This window comes from Pezoporus flaviventris, unplaced genomic scaffold, assembly GCF_033815535.1.
Source record: "Pezoporus flaviventris isolate CSIRO_AGI_PZ_B2104156 unplaced genomic scaffold, CSIRO_AGI_Pfla_v1 ptg000020l, whole genome shotgun sequence".
Classification (NCBI taxonomy): domain Eukaryota; kingdom Metazoa; phylum Chordata; class Aves; order Psittaciformes; family Psittacidae; genus Pezoporus; species Pezoporus flaviventris.
In genome coordinates, this window is record NW_026892568.1 from 1,954,119 (window position 1) to 1,972,001 (window position 17,883).

Here is a 17,883-nt window from a genome sequence, read left to right on the forward strand (position 1 = left end):
ATGTCTTTTTCCCATTCTCCAGACTCCATTCACCACCCAGCTCATCTCTCCTTTCCCTGGGCACATGTTCCCTCTTTCACAGTCCTCGCTCCACATGACAAAGCAGTGCAAGCTGTCCTGCAGGTATTCCCTATCTTCTTGCAAAGTTACCCATTGCCTGCCCCAGAGTTATTCCTCCCTCCAGTTGCACTGCAGTAACTACTCCTCCAGCTGACATTAGGAAATCAACCATTTCTGCCTGACTGCTTTAGGACACAAGAACCTGGAAAAGCAGCCGCCGCTTCAGTGTCCAAAGACTTTTATCACTGGATTTCCAAAAAGCAAAACAGAGAAGTGACAGGAACAGTGATAAAGTCAACAAAATCACTGTAAATACTCCATGTTCTCATTTAATAGATGAAACTTCGTAATACAGTTACTGCACAAAGCATCAAGCTTGGCATTTGTCTAAAGCAACATGATTTAGGGGCTGCTATACAGCTCAGTACAAATGTACTCCTGGTATGAATTACAACCTTTAATTTAAAAGGATAAAAAGAGAAAATCATTTCCAATGTTCTTGCCTCAGGTTTGTTCACGTTCCTTCTGCCGAGTCCACACAGATAAATATCTTTGCTTACAGAAGGAAAACAGAAGGAAATGGAGAAAAATGGAAAGAAAAATTAAGGCTGACAAAATGAAAAATGAAGAGAACTTTATAAGGAAACCCCCAAACTCCTTTAAAGGATGCTTTGGTTGCTTGAGAAAGGTTAAACAAGCGTCATGTTTTATTAATAGAGACAAATCTGGGCTTTAATTCCAGAACAATGTCAAGCCCGTACTGGAGCAACAGTTACGTTCTGTTGTTCTGAACTATCACAACTAAGAACTTTTCTCTCCCCTCCTCTGCTCTGTGCAGTATCGGGTGGCATTCAGGATGACCAAAGGTGAAGTTCAAAGAGACACTTCTTATTTGTCTAGATAAGGCAGTCAGGCCATCTGTTCTGGTCTGCTGTACTGCTGAAAGCCAATCTATTCCTGCTTTCCTGCATCTTCTTTCCTTGAGCACATGATTTTTCAGTAACGACAAGTTTCCCAAATGGTTTAATCCATGTCAGAAGGATTTGGGGAAAATATGACTAAAGCCCACTGCCTGATGATATTCCTATTTTCATAAATCTGGGATGTGGTTATCACTGAAAATGGCCATGTGTTCAGCATTACAGAGTCAAAACAGGTGCAGGAATAGTTTATGAACAAAGGTCTAAAGGTTAAAAGCAAAGAACCCACAGTTATCCTATTTTATGTTCTCCAGTTCTACTACAAAGAGGTTGAAAACAGTTAAAGGCTTACCCAAACCTTTGGTACAGCACTATTTTTCTCTTAATACATTCACATTCTATAAGTGAAAAGGCTTTATTCTTAATTGAGCTTCACAAACCAAGTAAGACGAAAACACACTGAAGTTTTCTACTTAACAGCACACACATGGCAATTGTGAAATACTGCTATAACCTTTCCAGTTTAAACTAGCCCACAGTCAAGTACCATTAGCAAAGAGGACAGGATTTTTTACTGTGTGGTTTCGAGGATTTTTCCACTGACCCAGCAAAGTATTTGCTGTATTTTATGTAGCTGTTTGGCATGCATTCCTGTTTGTTTCAGTTGAAAATAGTACTTACATGACAGCATTGTGCTTTCAATTTACTTTATTTTTTGCTCTATTTTCACATCTTATGAAACCTTGCCTCATCCCAAGGCAATGGTGGTTTCAATATTGTTAATACAAAAGAACAGCCAACATTATACCAGAGAAAGTGAAAGGCACACGTATTATGCAAGTGCCACAGCAGGCTGCTTGGGTAAGTGTTGAATTAGACCAACAGCTATCAACACAAAGCTGACTTTCATATACATTGTGAAGGCCAGGTTGGATAAGGCTTGGAGCAAGCTGGTCTAGCGTGAGGTGTCCCTGCCCATGGCAGGGGATTGCAACTGGGTGAGCTTTAAGGACTCTTCCAACCCAAACCAGTCTGGGATTCTACAATTACTTTATTAACAATGGAAGTACCTGCAAACCAAGTTTAGCCTCCCCTGCATCCCAGTTAAAGACTTATTCTAAAGTGTCTCAAAAGTAACCTTAGGAAGGTTACAATTCAAGCATCCTTATAAGATACCATGTAAAAGGAGGGATAATTTAATGGTTTAGAAATAATGTCACTTCCTTTCTAACTCCTACCTAATGGAAACAAGGCCTAGATCTGTAGATTTTTAAAGGTATACAGAAAGTTAACAAAAACCATCACTAAATCAAGGCTTCCATTGCTTCTGTTAAAAGGTAGTTTGGAAATCTCCCAGAATTCAAACTGTTCTACTTTGAGAATTCCTTCAAAGGAAAACTAAATATGTTCCAAAAGTCGTCTTTATTCTCTAAGTAATTGGGAAATACATTCCGTATTTAATGACAAGCCCTGGCACTTCAGCAAAAGCTCTCTTCCATGAGACCTTCTGCCACAACAAACTGGTTTGCAAATACCCGATTTCCCAAGAAAATGTCCTAATTTACTAATCTGGGTGTCCTTTTCTTTTTCCCAAAAGACTAAAAAGGATCTTACCTCTCTCCGAAACAGCGCCTGCTCATCACGTACAGGGCTGCTTCTTCCTCGGCCCATTTTGGGTGTCATCTGTTGAATGCAAAAGAGTTCAAAACAACTTAATTCAAAGCAGTAACTCCAAATAAAATCCACCCTAACCAGAAACGAAGACTATTAGGCACGTTGTTCCCCCTTATGAAACATTGCGGGAATATAGATACATACCAAAGACACTGGCATTGGTTTTTCTCGCAAGTATCTTGGATTTTCTAACTGAAAAACAAGTCAGAGAGAAAGTAATCACGCCAACAATGTCTTATGATTTCTTCTATAAAGTAAGAAATATCTCCAAATACTCAATCAAGTTTGCAATGACAACTTCTAGTGGTCTGAACCAGGGTGGGAATACTTAACCCGGTAACTCTATCACTCTAAGAACAAAAACTGAACAGATTCAAGTGTGCCTCTGGTTACAAACACCAGTTCAAGAACTGCTTTCCACTAAGATTTGATTATCTACTAAAACACAGCCTATCTGCAAATCAGCATGTCTCTAGGCACACGGCTATAACCTAGAAGTAACACATACATTAGTTTTCCTGTGCATAATTCTTTCTCCTTTAGAGCACTTCAATGATCCCTAAGAAATGAACTCCATGGAATGCAAACATCCATCTTCTACAAGTTACAGAAATAGGCACTCTTCATAAGGGATCATTCTGCTGGACATGATCTACTCAGCAAGTTTTAAAGTTTTAGTGTTTCCTAATGGAAATGGTTCAAAAATTGCACTTTATTTTTCTCCCCCAACCCCCTGTGGTTGTAAAAATTCCATCAATGCATGTTTTAAAGGAATTTTGGCAGCTGAATACCTGGCTTACGCAAAAGATCCCAACTTTATTGGATAAACTCACATTTAAATCAGTAAAATTGGAATAGATTTACAGATTACAATGATTTTCATCTAGTGTTTTTGAGAAATTACAGTCAAGTACATTGAAACTATACCCACACATGTAAGCCACAGAGACAAAACATAAGGAAATCATTCATTAACACCACTGTATAATTAAAGCAGCTCTTTTAATCACTATTTTTAAGAACTGAATACAAAACATTGTTCACAACCCACTTCCTCTATCAGACAGCTCTATCTTTTTCATTTACTCCAACAATGAGGCTCAAATATCACATCACAGAGAATGCATAACACCCAAGAAAAGCTTTCAAAGGTATAATCTTGCAAAACGTGGCAGTGAGATCTGGAATGTGAATGTGATTGCAATGCACATCTTACAACATTTGGTGCATTTTAGTTTATTTTATTTAAGATCAAATTGATCTCCGAGGCATGGTAAATGTATCAAATGCTTGCACTTTCTCCAGGACTATTAAATAAAGTTTCACATTGGATTTATCAGTGAAAGGAAGGCTTAAACCCTCTGAAATTTCAATTTGATATAGTATTATTCATTTCCTATCCTAAAAGGTTATATAGGATTTCTAGATGATGTTGAAGAGTCGTCCTATTTCCCCCAGAAGTAGTTGCAGATATTCACATTTAACATATCCATTCTATTTTATATTATCTAATATTTTAATGCTGTAATTGAAAGTATAGGAAAACCAATAATTTAACTGATACCCCACTTCTCTATACTGTCAGTGAGTTTACCAGAACAGATACATTATATTTTCCTTCATATAAAGCATCCTGGGTTGGTTTTATTTTGGGGTTTTGTGCATGCAAAACGCATGGGCAGACAGCAGTCAATAAAGGAATCCTGCATGCACCTACTGCAAAACCAAACTCAATGATTTTGGACACGGAAGATTGGTGAGGAGAGGAATACAGGAGTGAGAACATCACGGGGCATTAACCACAGCAGACAGATAACAGCGATTAGAAAATAATAATAATAATGAAGAGATAGAAATAAGAAGCACAGAAATTCTAAGCCAGAAAAATTTTAGAGGAGTTTTTCTGTTCTACACATTTGTACGTGCAATAGTATTTTCTGTCTAAAAGTTCTCTAATTTTACCACTATTATACTCTTCCTTCCAGCTTATTTCACCAGCATCCTCACCCATCCTACACCTCTAATCACCACCTGTACAGATACCCAGGACCAAAGGCCTGAAGCCAGAAGCTCAAGGCAAACCCTGATCTGTCTCCCTGAACCAATAGCAGCCAATAGCACTGAAAGCCTTTCCCAACCAAATTTCAAAGGCTTAACCATTTTCCAGAAGCCCTCTCATGTAAAACAACATCATCATTCACTTTTCCTTTTTTAAAGCTGAAAATGATTGTAAATATTCACAGTTAATTCCAATCCTTTATCTGACCATGAAATTAAGCCATTTAGTCTTCATTTCAAAACCAAACACTAAGGTATATACTACTTGCTTACAAGAAAGAAAATGCATCTCTAGTACTTTGTATGGCCCAAGTCTTGCATTTTTTGATTTGGTAACAGCAGCCATATGTGCTTTGAAGTTAAATGTTCCCACTTTGTTACTTGTTGTGGATTATATCCACTTAAACTGATCTGTAAACATTTAATGCCCCAACATTCATTCTTTTCATGCTGGTCTTCTGCAAAACTTCTTGTTCTCAGAATTCTACCACATTAAAGAAGGAGTATCACAATAAAGAATGCCCCAAAAAAGAAAAAAGCAGCTTGTATTTATGAGAAACATGCAAATTTAAAAATAATAACCAAAAGGTCAAAGACAAACCAAAATACATATGTATGAAACTGAAGGACTGCCATGAGAAGAACAGTAAATCACATGCTTTTTTAAGAGTATGAACCAAATAAATGTCATCATGAAAGACATCTTTATTTGAACTAGAATTGAACTCTAATTTGTAAATACCACTTCTTAACAAAAATGGCATTTTGAGTTTCTTTGTAGGAAAGCTTTTGGATTCTCCTGCTCCGTTAGGCAGTTAGACAACAAACCATGTTGCAATCTGTGGGGACTGGCACGGTCACCTTATAGTACTTGAGTCCTCATAAGCCAGAGTTGGGAAGGCTTTGGATGATCAGATCCCCATTACTGCACAGAAATAATCTACTGCATGAAAATATACCCATTCTCCTTAAATTGAAAGAGGAATGGCAGAAATCTGCATTAAGAACACATATTCCAAAACAGAATTTGAGGGAAATTAGCCATAATCTTTAACTTCAGTATTTTCGATTTCTATTCATTGTAACAACACCTGAAGCGGTCAAAACTAAGCATTTTTGAAGTAAACATTTTAAAGCTATCAACACAAGCAATGAGTGCACCACTGACAGAACCAAACTGAGCTGAAATGGTCTCCCCCACAAAAGCAATGACAGCACAGAAAGAGCACAGTTCTAAGCCCTAAATACTTCTGCAAGACTCATCCTCAGGACATCACCTACATTTCATCCCTTGGGCTGGAAATACCGTACAGGCTTTATAACTGTCATAGCCTGGAAACTTAGACCAAAGCTTCTGCTCTTTGGACACAGTAAATACCACGATGACGACGTTAATGCTTCCAAAGTCACATTTCATTCTTCAGAAGATATTGATCAAGGTATATTTATCTTCAATAATGCACAACTGTAGCTTATTACAGCTCAATAACAGAGTCAGAAGGTGAGTGGGATATATTAAGATTCAATGGGGAAAAAAAAAACCAAACCAACACAATTGGATCATCAGGCTTGCTGCAAATTCTCCCTTAAGCTTCTTCAAAGACAAAACGCAATTGTTTTCAAAACAAGGATGGAAAAAACACACATGAAAGAGTTAAGAACACTTAAGATTTTGAACTGGTAAACAGCTAAACTGAACCTTGCCCTAAATTCTTACTTTAATCTAACAAACCCGGCCAGCCAGCATGTTCCCTACAGAAATAACTGCTGAGTAGCTTCAGGAAATTTGAGTAAGGACATTCTTATCTAACATCATACTTCGTAGGGAAGCTCGCTTTAATGCTGCTTCTGCAGGCTTAGTGGAAGGACATTAAAGCACATGAAGACTGTTTGTCAGCATGGAAGTGGAATTGATTTTTTGAAGTCACACCACCACTTGGAGTTCACTGTGGGAAAGTTTTTACAGCGCTGCTGCCCTCGGAGGCCACAACATATCCAGTAGGTATGTTTACTGTAAGCAGAGAGACTAAGAAACCAAACAAAAGATAATCAGATGCCTTGTACAGAAATGGGCGAGCTTAACTAGACTGGAAAGACACAGGGAGATGTGAGCCAAGTACACAAAACAGGCACAAGGTACACTGCTGCTGTAGCCACCCAGGAATCCTCTGTGCTCACATCTACATTAACCCTGTGTGGTAGAAAACTTCTTCAAAAAGAAGAATGTAATGTAAGCCACTTGTAATGTAATGCAATGTAATGTAAGGCAATTCTTTGGTCTTAGACTTTGGTCCAAGTCCTCTTAAACCTTTATTAGGCAAAAACATTTCCCATATTAAGAGAGAGCATCCCAGTTCTTTGTGCTGAAGATCCCCCATTACTTCTGGTAAAGGCTAAAGAGTTAATTCTTGTCCTGGCTGAATTCCAGTGATGAAAAACTGTATTCTCACTGATTAAAAACCCCTTTGCTGTTTCTGCGGGTACAACCTCTTTGTATGCTTTCAACCTAAAATGAAGTGCTGAATTTCCTGGGATGTTTAAACGAGTTGCTTTGTCACACCTCAAATGGGCTACAATTCAGTGACAAGTGAAAATGTATCGGAAGCGTCATGAAAAAGTACATATATATATATATATATAGGCAGGTCAGGTAAGAAAATGCAGGGATTAAATTCTTTAATGTTCCTTTACATTAATTTTCTACCCCAAAATTGTGTTTGTCTACAGTCCAAAAAGCTTAACAACAAGAGGAAAGAAAGAAAAGGAAGAAAAAAAAAGCCAGTTTAATTCCATTATCCAGTAACTTCTTTTCCTGATACTGCAATATTTAATTATTCTTGAGACATAACAAAAGGAAAGGTGAGGATTTCCTATTAATGAAATGTACTAAATCTGCAAGAACATATACAAGTCTACTGACAGCTGTTAATAAAATCAGCTAGCTGAGTTGTATTATGTTCTGAAATATCTAAATCATGACAAAGTGGAAAGCAACAACACAACTAAAGCCGACTTATGCCTGTCTAAACTCCTGGCTCTGAAACTTTCCCCTTCAAATGACAATACAAAAGGATGTCTTTTCTACACTGCAAATGCAGCCTCAAGGCATGAACACTTACTAAAGGATAGTCCCACATCAGTTTAGATAAGAGTCAATAAGGGCTAAGAAAAGCACATTGTTATAATGTATTTAAAATTAGTATTCCATGTATAAAAGGCAAATTTATCACAATCAAAGCTTAGCTCTTTTTTTTTCCTTTTAAACATTTATTCATGCATGACTAGAATCTAAAGAACTTGAACAATAAAATGTTTGAGAGATAATCAGGAATGCTGCAAGGCAACTGGAAAAGTTCTTTTATTACTCATGAGAAGCAGCAATATTAGCAAAGTCTTACTTCTCGTGTAGCAAAAGTTATTACTAGTAGCAACAAGTATCTGAAGCCTCCATATTACTCTCTATTAAGCTCTGACCTCCCTGCTTAGGAGAGACACCATAAAATTACTTATCCAAACTTTTCACAATACTTTTAATAGTAGTAATAGTAATAATAATAGTCATAATAATAGCTCAGCCACTGCTGTAAGCATATCATAAAGAGTGGAAACACATTCAGTATGTAACCTTAAAAACACACCATCTTTGAAGAAGAGGAAATCTAGAATATATCAAAGTCAAAGCCCAAGAGATAAGGGTAAAAATAAATTAACAGTGTATGGTCATTATAGTCCAGACAAGCCTGTAGTGGAACAGTGAAGGCTTAGCAAGAACTCACAGCTGGAAGATGCTAAGGTTTTTCTCACCTTTTTGTACAGCATCTACCTAGATGTTTGCAGATTCTTTACCATAATCTACATTTGCTTGAAATAAGAACAGCTTCCTCAAATTTCAAGGACTCTTACTGAGAAAAATCCTTGTATAAAGACTTGTCCAAAATTCCCAGGATCAGCTCTGTCCCCATCACTGCAAGAACACACAGCAGCACACATCCTTTGCCAGATTAGCAACCCTGATTCACCATCTATTCCTTGAGGCACAAGGAGGACTCAAAAACAAACCCCAAGGAACTCTTGAAAGCTTTTTTAAAACAACTGGATTTATATTAGGCCGTCCCAAGCAAAAGCCATTCTGTATTTCCTCCCCTAACTTTCCCCCACTACTGAAGTATCCTTTTGGGTCAAGGGTCTCCTGTATCTGAGGGGGCATCACTTGTAAATTAAGCTTCTCAAATGGTCTGCAAATGTGGCTAGCTGCCAAAAGATAGCTAGGTGCTCCTATGACGGTGTAAATGCTTACAAGTAATAGCAGTCACATCTTGAACTCAAACCTTACAGAATCTGAAGTGCTGCCATCATTTAGTAAGTTTTCATCTTTAATAATCAAATATTCTTCTTTAAGTACATAACCCTACTTAAAAAACCTTGACCCTTTAAGAGCCCACTGCAGGCCATGATCCATAGCAAGGGAACACTGTTCAACAACAACCACTTACAGACCTCCCTTTTACAACCCCAAATCCCAACTCCCAACAAGTCTTATCAAGCAATCAAAGCCTCTCACTAGCGACTTGTTTAATTACCATCCCTGGAGAGGAGACTTGAAAAACTGATTTATGTGTCACGGTAGCCAATTTGTTATCCAAGATTGCTCCCATATCGGTGGCGGATCATCCCAGTTTAATAACCATCCATTATCAACACAACATGATTGCAAACTGGAATTTCAATTAGAAAAAGAAACAAACCCCAAATAAAATTAAAGAGATAAGCAAGCAGGCAGATCAACACTGATATAAAAATGCTGGATATGAAGAGATCCTTTGTCAACATCAGCTGGAACAATTTGTAATATGGCTTTGAGCAAGTTTCCTTTTTACATCAGCTTTAAAAGCTCAAGGTATTACAACTATCTGCTCATATAATCCAGGTATTTATACAGTCCAAATATCCCAAAACCTGCAAGTGACTGCTTGCATGCTTGTTTCAGACACCTGCACAGAGCTTTCACAAACCAGAGCTGGCTGCTATTGAAAAGCTTTTAGTGCAGAGAGTGGATCTCTAGAACAGAACTACAATGCCCAAAAATACATTCACCTAAATCAAGAAGTGCTAGAAATGGTTCTCATATTACTCTATCAAATACAAGGAGCATCAAGGAGCAACACCAGGCACCCAGGCTAACATCTTCACTAATCTCAACCTTTAGTTCAGAGAAAGTGGTTGGGCAGCTCCTGGAGCATCTCAAGGCCAAGACTTCCTTCTCCCTCACAAGTAAAGCAAGCAACTTGCATTCAGAATGCTAACAGGCACCACAGCAGCACAAGAAACACCAAGAAGGACACAAAAAAGTTAACATTCTCTCATCATTTATGTTTTCAACTGAGAACTTAACACTCAATGCAAAACACTGAGTGTAATAGGCAAGATTTTTAAATGCTGTCATATCCCTCTGGACTGACACTAGTGTAGGAAGAATAAGGATTATTTGGCAACTGATGAAAATGACAACATGAAAATACATAACCATTACAAAAACCAAAGCTGAAGTATTTCATTAGAAACTCAGCACTCCTAACTTCACCTCCCTCCCAAAAACAACTGAGCTTTGAAACTATGAGAATACACAGAAAATGACAGAGGAAAAAACAACCCTCTTTATTAAAAGTGATCTCAATATGTTGTTATGAGGACATCAAACCTAATCAAATAGGTTAAAAATCTGGAGGTACAGGTAAAAAGTTTTAAGAGACAAAACACAACAACAGAATAGCAGGATACAGCTACAGAGAGAAGGAACTTACATTATGATCTTAAGAGTTGTTGTGGGCTAATAAAACAGAAAATACAACCAAGGGAATACAGTCTTATTATAACAGTAGCCTTAAATTAAAATCTAAATGCATCTCAGATTCCTCCCTCGATAAAGACTTTCTTTCCAGGAATTAGAGCCACAGCATTGGTTTAAAGTTTCTAATTGTTGAAAGGGGAGGAAAGAGTTTAACACACTGAAAAGCACCTTGGACACTACCAAAGAGAGGCAAACTCTGGCAAAAAAACACTAAGTTGTATTAATGGCTTGCAAACTCTGTATTCCTTAGGAAAAAAAAAAACAGTAATACAAAAAGCCAAACTCTTCTGTCATATATACAAGCACAGATTTAAAATAACATTATCAAGTTATAAGAAACAATCTGAGTTTTGTCCAGGGTAAGACACTTGGTCTTGACCAGCAGGTAGCATTATTCTGCTTAATTTATCAGTAAGAATATTAAATAAGATTATTATTGCTTTAAAATAAGGCATTTTTAACGTTTTCTTCTCAAGATGAGATGTGTTCACAATTAACCTTCCCAAGTTTACTAATTCCTGTCTAAAAGCCTGATTCCTACGTCAAGTTTTGTTGACTAAATTCCCAGATGCAAACTACATCACTAAGGACTTTTTGTCGCTAAAGTAATGTACTCTGTTTATTTTACCCCAAGATTCCAACTATTGAGGCGTGCTTCGAGGTCGCTGTCATCCAAAGAACTGGGTTTTTTATGACGATGGTCCTGGAACATAAAAAAAGCCAAACAGATCAGAAGAGCTGGCAGATACATAGGCAAGAAAATAAGCTACTCATTGACTTGGCTATGCCTACACCCTGCTTCCTAACACCTCTGGCAGCTTTAATCTAAATAGCTCCATTACCAGTAGGATACTGTACTAAGAAAGGAATTCAAAGGATAAATTAGCTGTCTCCTCACTTTAATGTTGTTCTTTATTTTACTTATTTCCAAAGCAACGGCCTCCTTTACAAAGGGTGAGTTTACTAAACAAATATCAAACTACTCTGTTCTTCAGGCAACAAGCTAGGAATGATCCATCTCCACAGGAGTTTCTATGTGGCTAATCCAGAAATCACCCCCTAAGCCTCCAAATAAATGAAAAGTAATAGTAATTAAAGGAAACCACAGCAAGGCAGGGATAGTTACAGTGGGCAGATACAACCAGAAAATCAGAACGTTGAAGCCTGGATTACTTTGTCACATTAAGTTTTGTTCGCAAGAGGACTGCATATTGACGTGCACGCAAATCTGTCTTAAATCTCCTCATTCATTATAAACATACAGTGAATGGAGCTTTGACTTCAGTTAATCAACACTTGGTTGAGGCAGTTCTTAATGTTTCTTAAAAGACTCCCTGTTCCTCTACCTGGGCCTGAATTATGCCAGAACATCTGCGCATCACTGACAACAGAACAAGATACTATTTGTTCCAGCCAGCCAAACGTTCATCAAACTGTTTGGCAACGCAAGAGAGAATTATTTCATTTAAAGGCCCTTTTAAAGCTGTAATCACAGTAGAATCCAATATATGGAGCTGAAGAACAATGACGTGCACTGACTTGTCTAACATTGCCACAGGCTTCCAGGGCAGAGCCAAGAACAAAAAGCATAAACAAAACAACAAAAATCAGAAGCTTTAAAGCCCCAGATCCAGGTTTCAATTGAAGAAAACCCTTTTCTTTACAAAAGCTGTTCCATAAAAGCTATTTCTTTAAGTCAAGTAAAATAAACAGGAAACCAATGAGGAGAAATTTAGTAAATCCAGCATCTGGTTTTTATTTTTTATCATGTCATTTCTTTCTTAAATCACACTTGTATATACACAATTAGCACACACATAAGTACACTCATACCAACCAGAGCATAGAGCAGACACTCATTTTTTGCCCACAGACCACTTGTAGCCTGCCATGGTAAAGCATCCCTCGCTAGTCCTCTATTCCAAACACGTATCAGAACACAAATTTCCGCACAAAGACCTCAGAAGCAAGCTGCCAGTTTATCCCACTCACACGTCACATCGTCATAAGCCCAGTAAAGAAGGGCAAGAACGGTCTGTATGAATTGCTCGGGTGTCAACAGCCCACTTCCAGCTGCATGCTCTCTAAACTCTCCTCTGATACAATCAAAACAATAACTGTGGGCAAGCCCACAATATACATACAGCAAATTCAGTGTTTCATGGAGGAGTGAAAGCTATTATAGAAGCACTGGCTATGGCAAAGGAACCGTGTCAGACAGACCTCTCCAGTAATAAAGACTGGACGCTGCAAGGCTACGGAATACATTCACGATGCTTGTTGATAACATGTAGTTGTCAGGAGGAATTTTCAGTTTAAATGCTTGCAATTATACATATAATACCATTCAATATTTTGGACTAAAAGGGTTTTACGTGAAGTCTGTTTAGTGTCCTTCTATCAGCCACAACGCTGCCCGTGGAAAGCCTGACAAAACAAACTGTCCAAAATTCGCTGTTTCAGAGGTCAACCATCACTAAAGAGAGCCAAAGACGTCTATGCAGCTTTCTTTAATCTACTATTGCAAAATACAAAATGATGTCAATATAGTCAGCTTGCCAAGCCTAGGGAAAACAATGCAGCAGACGTTAATCACACTACACTAAACAGAGGTCAACTGTTAGGATTAATGGAGAGCATCCTGCAAGAAGTTCTTTTCCCCTGCACTTGCAGAGGGCACATTTTGATGAGCATTAGTCCTTTCTATCACTCTTTCCCAAATGTCTGCACTTGTACACATGGATCGTGCTTCATGCAATTAGAAATAACAGCTTTATGGGGATATATAGAAACAATACATTGAAACTAGAGCAAGTTTGATGACAAAAAGGAGGAGCATCTTACAGACTGTGGTGTGGCTGTGTTGTCTTCAGCTGTCCGGTGAGGAGGACTCATAGAATGTGATCTTAATGCTGGTTTCTCATTGTACTTGAATCTTTCCCTATTATTAACCAAAAGAGTAAGCAGAGAGAGAATTCATTTTCAGCAACTTGTGGCACACAAAGGAAGTTAATCTTAAAATAAAATCTTTTAAAATATACAAAATAATTGTCAAGATGCAAAGATCAAAAATAGTAGAACAAAAAAAAGGAAAAATTTCTTATTAAAGGCAAACAAAAGCCCTCAGCATTCCATGAAAGACACAACACCAAAACCTCCCACACCAACTAAAATACCAGAAATTAATATACTGTGATGTACATGATAACGGTGTTCTCTGCATTTCTGTTACCAAATGACCCAGCATCTGCCAACAGATTTTTAACTAAATCCAAGCTAACTGAGAAGGATGATTTGGAAGAATGTTTTTAAAACAAAATCATTGAGCATCTGAGACAGCGTAGGATAAAGTCCAGCATCTAGGGGAAGAGATTAAGGTGATGGTTGGCTGCACCAAAGAAGAGAAGACTTTTAAGACCAAAAATACATGAGGTTAGATCAAGGTATGTTTCATAGGACATACACACCTGAAGACAAGGGCAAGCACTACACAGAGCTCAACAGGAAAGTGATGACCTGTAAGTGGAGGGCAACATGGCAAAGAAAAGTCCTAAAGATTGTACTTGTTGCATTTCTATTTTATCAACTCAAGTGGTTTGGTTGTACTGAAGGGGACAGGGATTTTCTGGAAAACCTTTAGTCAAAGTCCTGTTGTTTAGTCATAAGCAACAGGAAATTAAGAACAGCAGATAGGCGCTGATAACCTTCACTGATGTACCTGGGCAACAGATTTCTCAACCATAGAACAATGAAAGAAAAGAACTGCCTAGGACAAAAATAAAATGAAAGTTATACGAGTTTATTAGATAGGCTGATAGAGCAAAAGATCCAAAACAGTAGTGAAACACCCTTCAGCATATACTCCACTGTCAAACCCACACATCTTAATGTAATTAAAAACTCCTGTTAAGTCACAGGAAGGTGAAATGAACTAACTGTACTATATTAAAATCAAATCAGACCACTAAAATACCTTTCTTTCCATCTGGCAGCAAATTATACAGTACGTGATGCCAAAAAAACACAGACAAATTAAGTGTTTGTGAACAGAAAGACAACTGTTGCATGTACAATATAAACTAGTCACTTCTAGGAAGACAAACCCAGACGAACTTCTCATGAAGCACAGGCCCAGCTTTCAAAAAAACAGCAGGGAACAGTGAGACAGAACAACTGGGAGCATACCTTCCCTTCCAGCTCCACTAAATACCAACAACGGGTAGGGATGCAAAGTAACTATTGCAAAGCTGTAAATAGTTTAGATAAGCACAGTATTAGAGGTGAAAAAACCCAAATGAAATATAAGAATACAATGACTGTCTTCAGCATGTTCCAGATCATATCTGTCTTACCCAGATTTCATTTGACACAGAATTATCAATCATTAAAAGGAGACAAAGCTTTGCATGTCAGTAGATGTTCACTTTTATCAGGCTTCTTTTCTAAACAGTATTCAGGTTACTTAACAACTCAATACAGCCCCAATTGTTCAAAATGAGAGAAAAAGAGATTTCATGCCCCTATCATTAAGAGATTAAGGAATATCAATAAATACGCAAACCAACCCAAGTTACCTGCAGTATTTTAAACTGACAAAATGGGGAGAGAAGACGAGATACATTCTTGGTTCTTTATTTGCTATTTTGAAGAGGAGCTGAAAATTGCTTTAATTGATTCTATAAACTGAATTTGAAGAGATTCTTAAGGATGGACTGCAAGTTTGCTTCTATCAACCACATACTGCCCATGCACTCCCTTTTCCAGGCTTCTGCTAACGCGGGTCAGGCTCCAGAAATCACAAGATTATTTCTTTTTCCTCCCATGGCAGGTGAGTAGAGAAAGGTCTTGACACCAGCCCTGTGACCTCCTGCTTCAGCCAAAACAGTGAGCTAGCATGGGAGAAGGAAGCAATTTGCTGCTAATAATGGAGATCAGTAAATAATTTCCTGCTAGGAACAAAGTAAGGGAAACTCACTGGTTCCTCCTGGTATACAGCACTAACCTTGAACAATGTTTTCCAGGCATGATCTATAAACATACATATATTTATCTCCTATGGGGTCAGAAAGCCCAGGTTTCTCTTCAAACCAAGCTATACGTTGCTGAAGCCAATCCTCTCATGTTTCAAAATAAAGATGCACCTTTCTAGCTCCAGCTGGCTTGGTCTTACTCATTTACACCCTGCAAGCAAGGTTTGTCTGTCTGCTTCTTATTTAGCCAGATAAACAACTCTGTACAGAGAAGCCAGACTCTTCACACATAGAAGTATATGTACTGCAAGATAAGAATGACTATGAAAAGAAGTTCTCCATTTGTTTGCTTCTTTTAAAGGAGGGAATCTTGAGATAAACAAACATCAAAAAATTACTCAAATATTTCTCACTGACATTATCTATTTTGCCTTGAGAAAATGTTGTGGTCTATCTGTAAGAACACAGACACGGCTGGAATGCATAACGTTCATCCAGCTACACAGATTACATGCCTATGGGGACAGCTTGCTTGATGCAAGTTTTGAGCAGACACACAAGTGTAATGTAACAAGACCACCATCTGCTGGCTCTCTGTCCAAACTGCAGAGCCCAGAAACAAATCCTAACACTTCACATCACATGAAAGCCCATTCCAAACTGTAAACACAAAGAAAGACGGGATGTGTATGTTGAGTATGGCGAACATCTTAACATAAACGCATGTGGATATGTATTAAATTAGCTATTTCTGCAAAACACAGCAGACAAAATATTTGCCTTTAGTAATTCTTCCTGCTTAACTCACACATTTAACCTAAGTTTCTCATTGCTATGAGGATTATTTATGTAATCTACAAAGCTATCACGATTTCTAGTTGCCAACACAAACTCAGATTTCCTTAGACACAGCTCCATGCTTGATCATTAGCAGAAGCATGCCTACACAGCTAAGTTTCACTTCCAGATTTCTTTAAACCCGTAACTGACTCCATCACATTTACTTGCTTCTCCTGACATGAAATAACACAGGTCTCCAAAGTTCCCAAGGCTCTGGTGAGGTCTATCTGCCCATTGCCAATGGAGGGATTGCTACAGTACCACAGGACAAAAAAGGAAATGTAAATGAAATAAATGAAATAAAGCTTCACCACCCTGCCCATGTTTCGGGGAACTTTGCAAGACCAAGCTGAATCTTAGGTTCAGCTAAGGGGTAAAGGGGTCAGATCTCCAATATTCTACTGTATCTACTATCTCCTACCTCTAGATAGGAGAGTTGTGCTGATACTGCTTTATTGCTCCTAGTATCTAAACTGATACTGCATCATGATGGCACTACTCCAGCAACCAAGACAACCTCATCAGATCTATGCCAGCTATCTTTACATGGCACAATGCTATCTAACACAGATTTAGCTGAGGCCTCTAAAAGCATTTCTAAAGCATAACACATTGCTTGTTTTCATAAGGTTAGACCTATTCTTTTTTTAATTGAGGTATTTGAACAGCTTTTCCCAACTGTTCTTTGTATCATCAAGCCTAAAGCAGAAATAGGGTAACACAGCTAGGAGTTCCTCTGTTCTCCACCTTTGTCTTAAACCACAAGTCTGCTATCGAAATCACAGGTTCATGTCAGAGCATTTGAGTGCAAGCAACCAGACGACCCCACAGTATAGACAGCAGGACTCAAAAAGAGGAGCTGCGTCAGTCCTTAGAGCAACTTTTGTACTGACTGTTAGGAGTTACATAGTTAATGGATACACAAAAGGAAAAGTTTCTCGATACTCAATATCAACATGATGTGACTTGCAAGAGGGCCTGTCTGTCATCTACCCAAATCACAGCTGAGTAACTGAGAAACCCAAGAGACTGCACTGTGATATATAGCATAAACATAAGTGTGCCTAAAAACTAGGAAGAACAGCAAACAATAACCACTTATGAAAAATGTAAGTGAACACTTAAAAAAGCATTAGACTTTTGAAACAAAACCTGGGTGCATATTTATAATGCAATGAAACCAAGCCAGGAGTTTCATATAGAAGTACAGCAAACACACACTTCCTCTTGCACAGGACCAACTGAGTTTCAAGCAATAGTCACACTCTACCTCTAAGAATGCTTTTTTCTCCAGGGATTTCAGAGTGTTTCAACATTAACTAAACCTCAAAATGAGCAAACAAGAGGCAGCTCCATCCATGCCCGAAATGCAGCCACATAAAAAAAATGCAACAGGGGTCTCGATAATCAGCACAGAGTTGCACTGCGCAGGAAAAACTAGAAAGAAAGTCAAGATTTAAGAGCAGAATGTAGATTAAACTAAAATTTGCTTCAGATTCACACATAATAGGGC

At 38.1% G+C, this 17,883-nt stretch overlaps 1 protein-coding gene across 5 annotated transcripts in view; it reads right to left on the reverse strand.

Moving 5' to 3' along the window:
* CEP112 (centrosomal protein 112) overlaps nucleotides 1-17,883 on the reverse strand; it is a 185,029-nt gene that overhangs the window by 163,865 nt on the left and 3,281 nt on the right. For all 5 annotated transcript variants that reach the window (XR_009743708.1, XR_009743709.1, XM_061455255.1 and 2 more), the window contains exons 4-7: nucleotides 13,405-13,501; nucleotides 11,189-11,263; nucleotides 2,799-2,846; nucleotides 2,595-2,663 (exon numbers count right to left, since the gene is read on the reverse strand). Coding sequence is in view for 3 of the 5 variants with exons in the window: in XM_061455255.1 (XP_061311239.1) it covers nucleotides 2,595-2,663; nucleotides 2,799-2,846; nucleotides 11,189-11,263; nucleotides 13,405-13,501 (289 nt within the window). In the remaining 2 variants the exon portion in view is untranslated. The remainder of the gene's footprint in view (nucleotides 1-2,594; nucleotides 2,664-2,798; nucleotides 2,847-11,188; nucleotides 11,264-13,404; nucleotides 13,502-17,883) is intronic.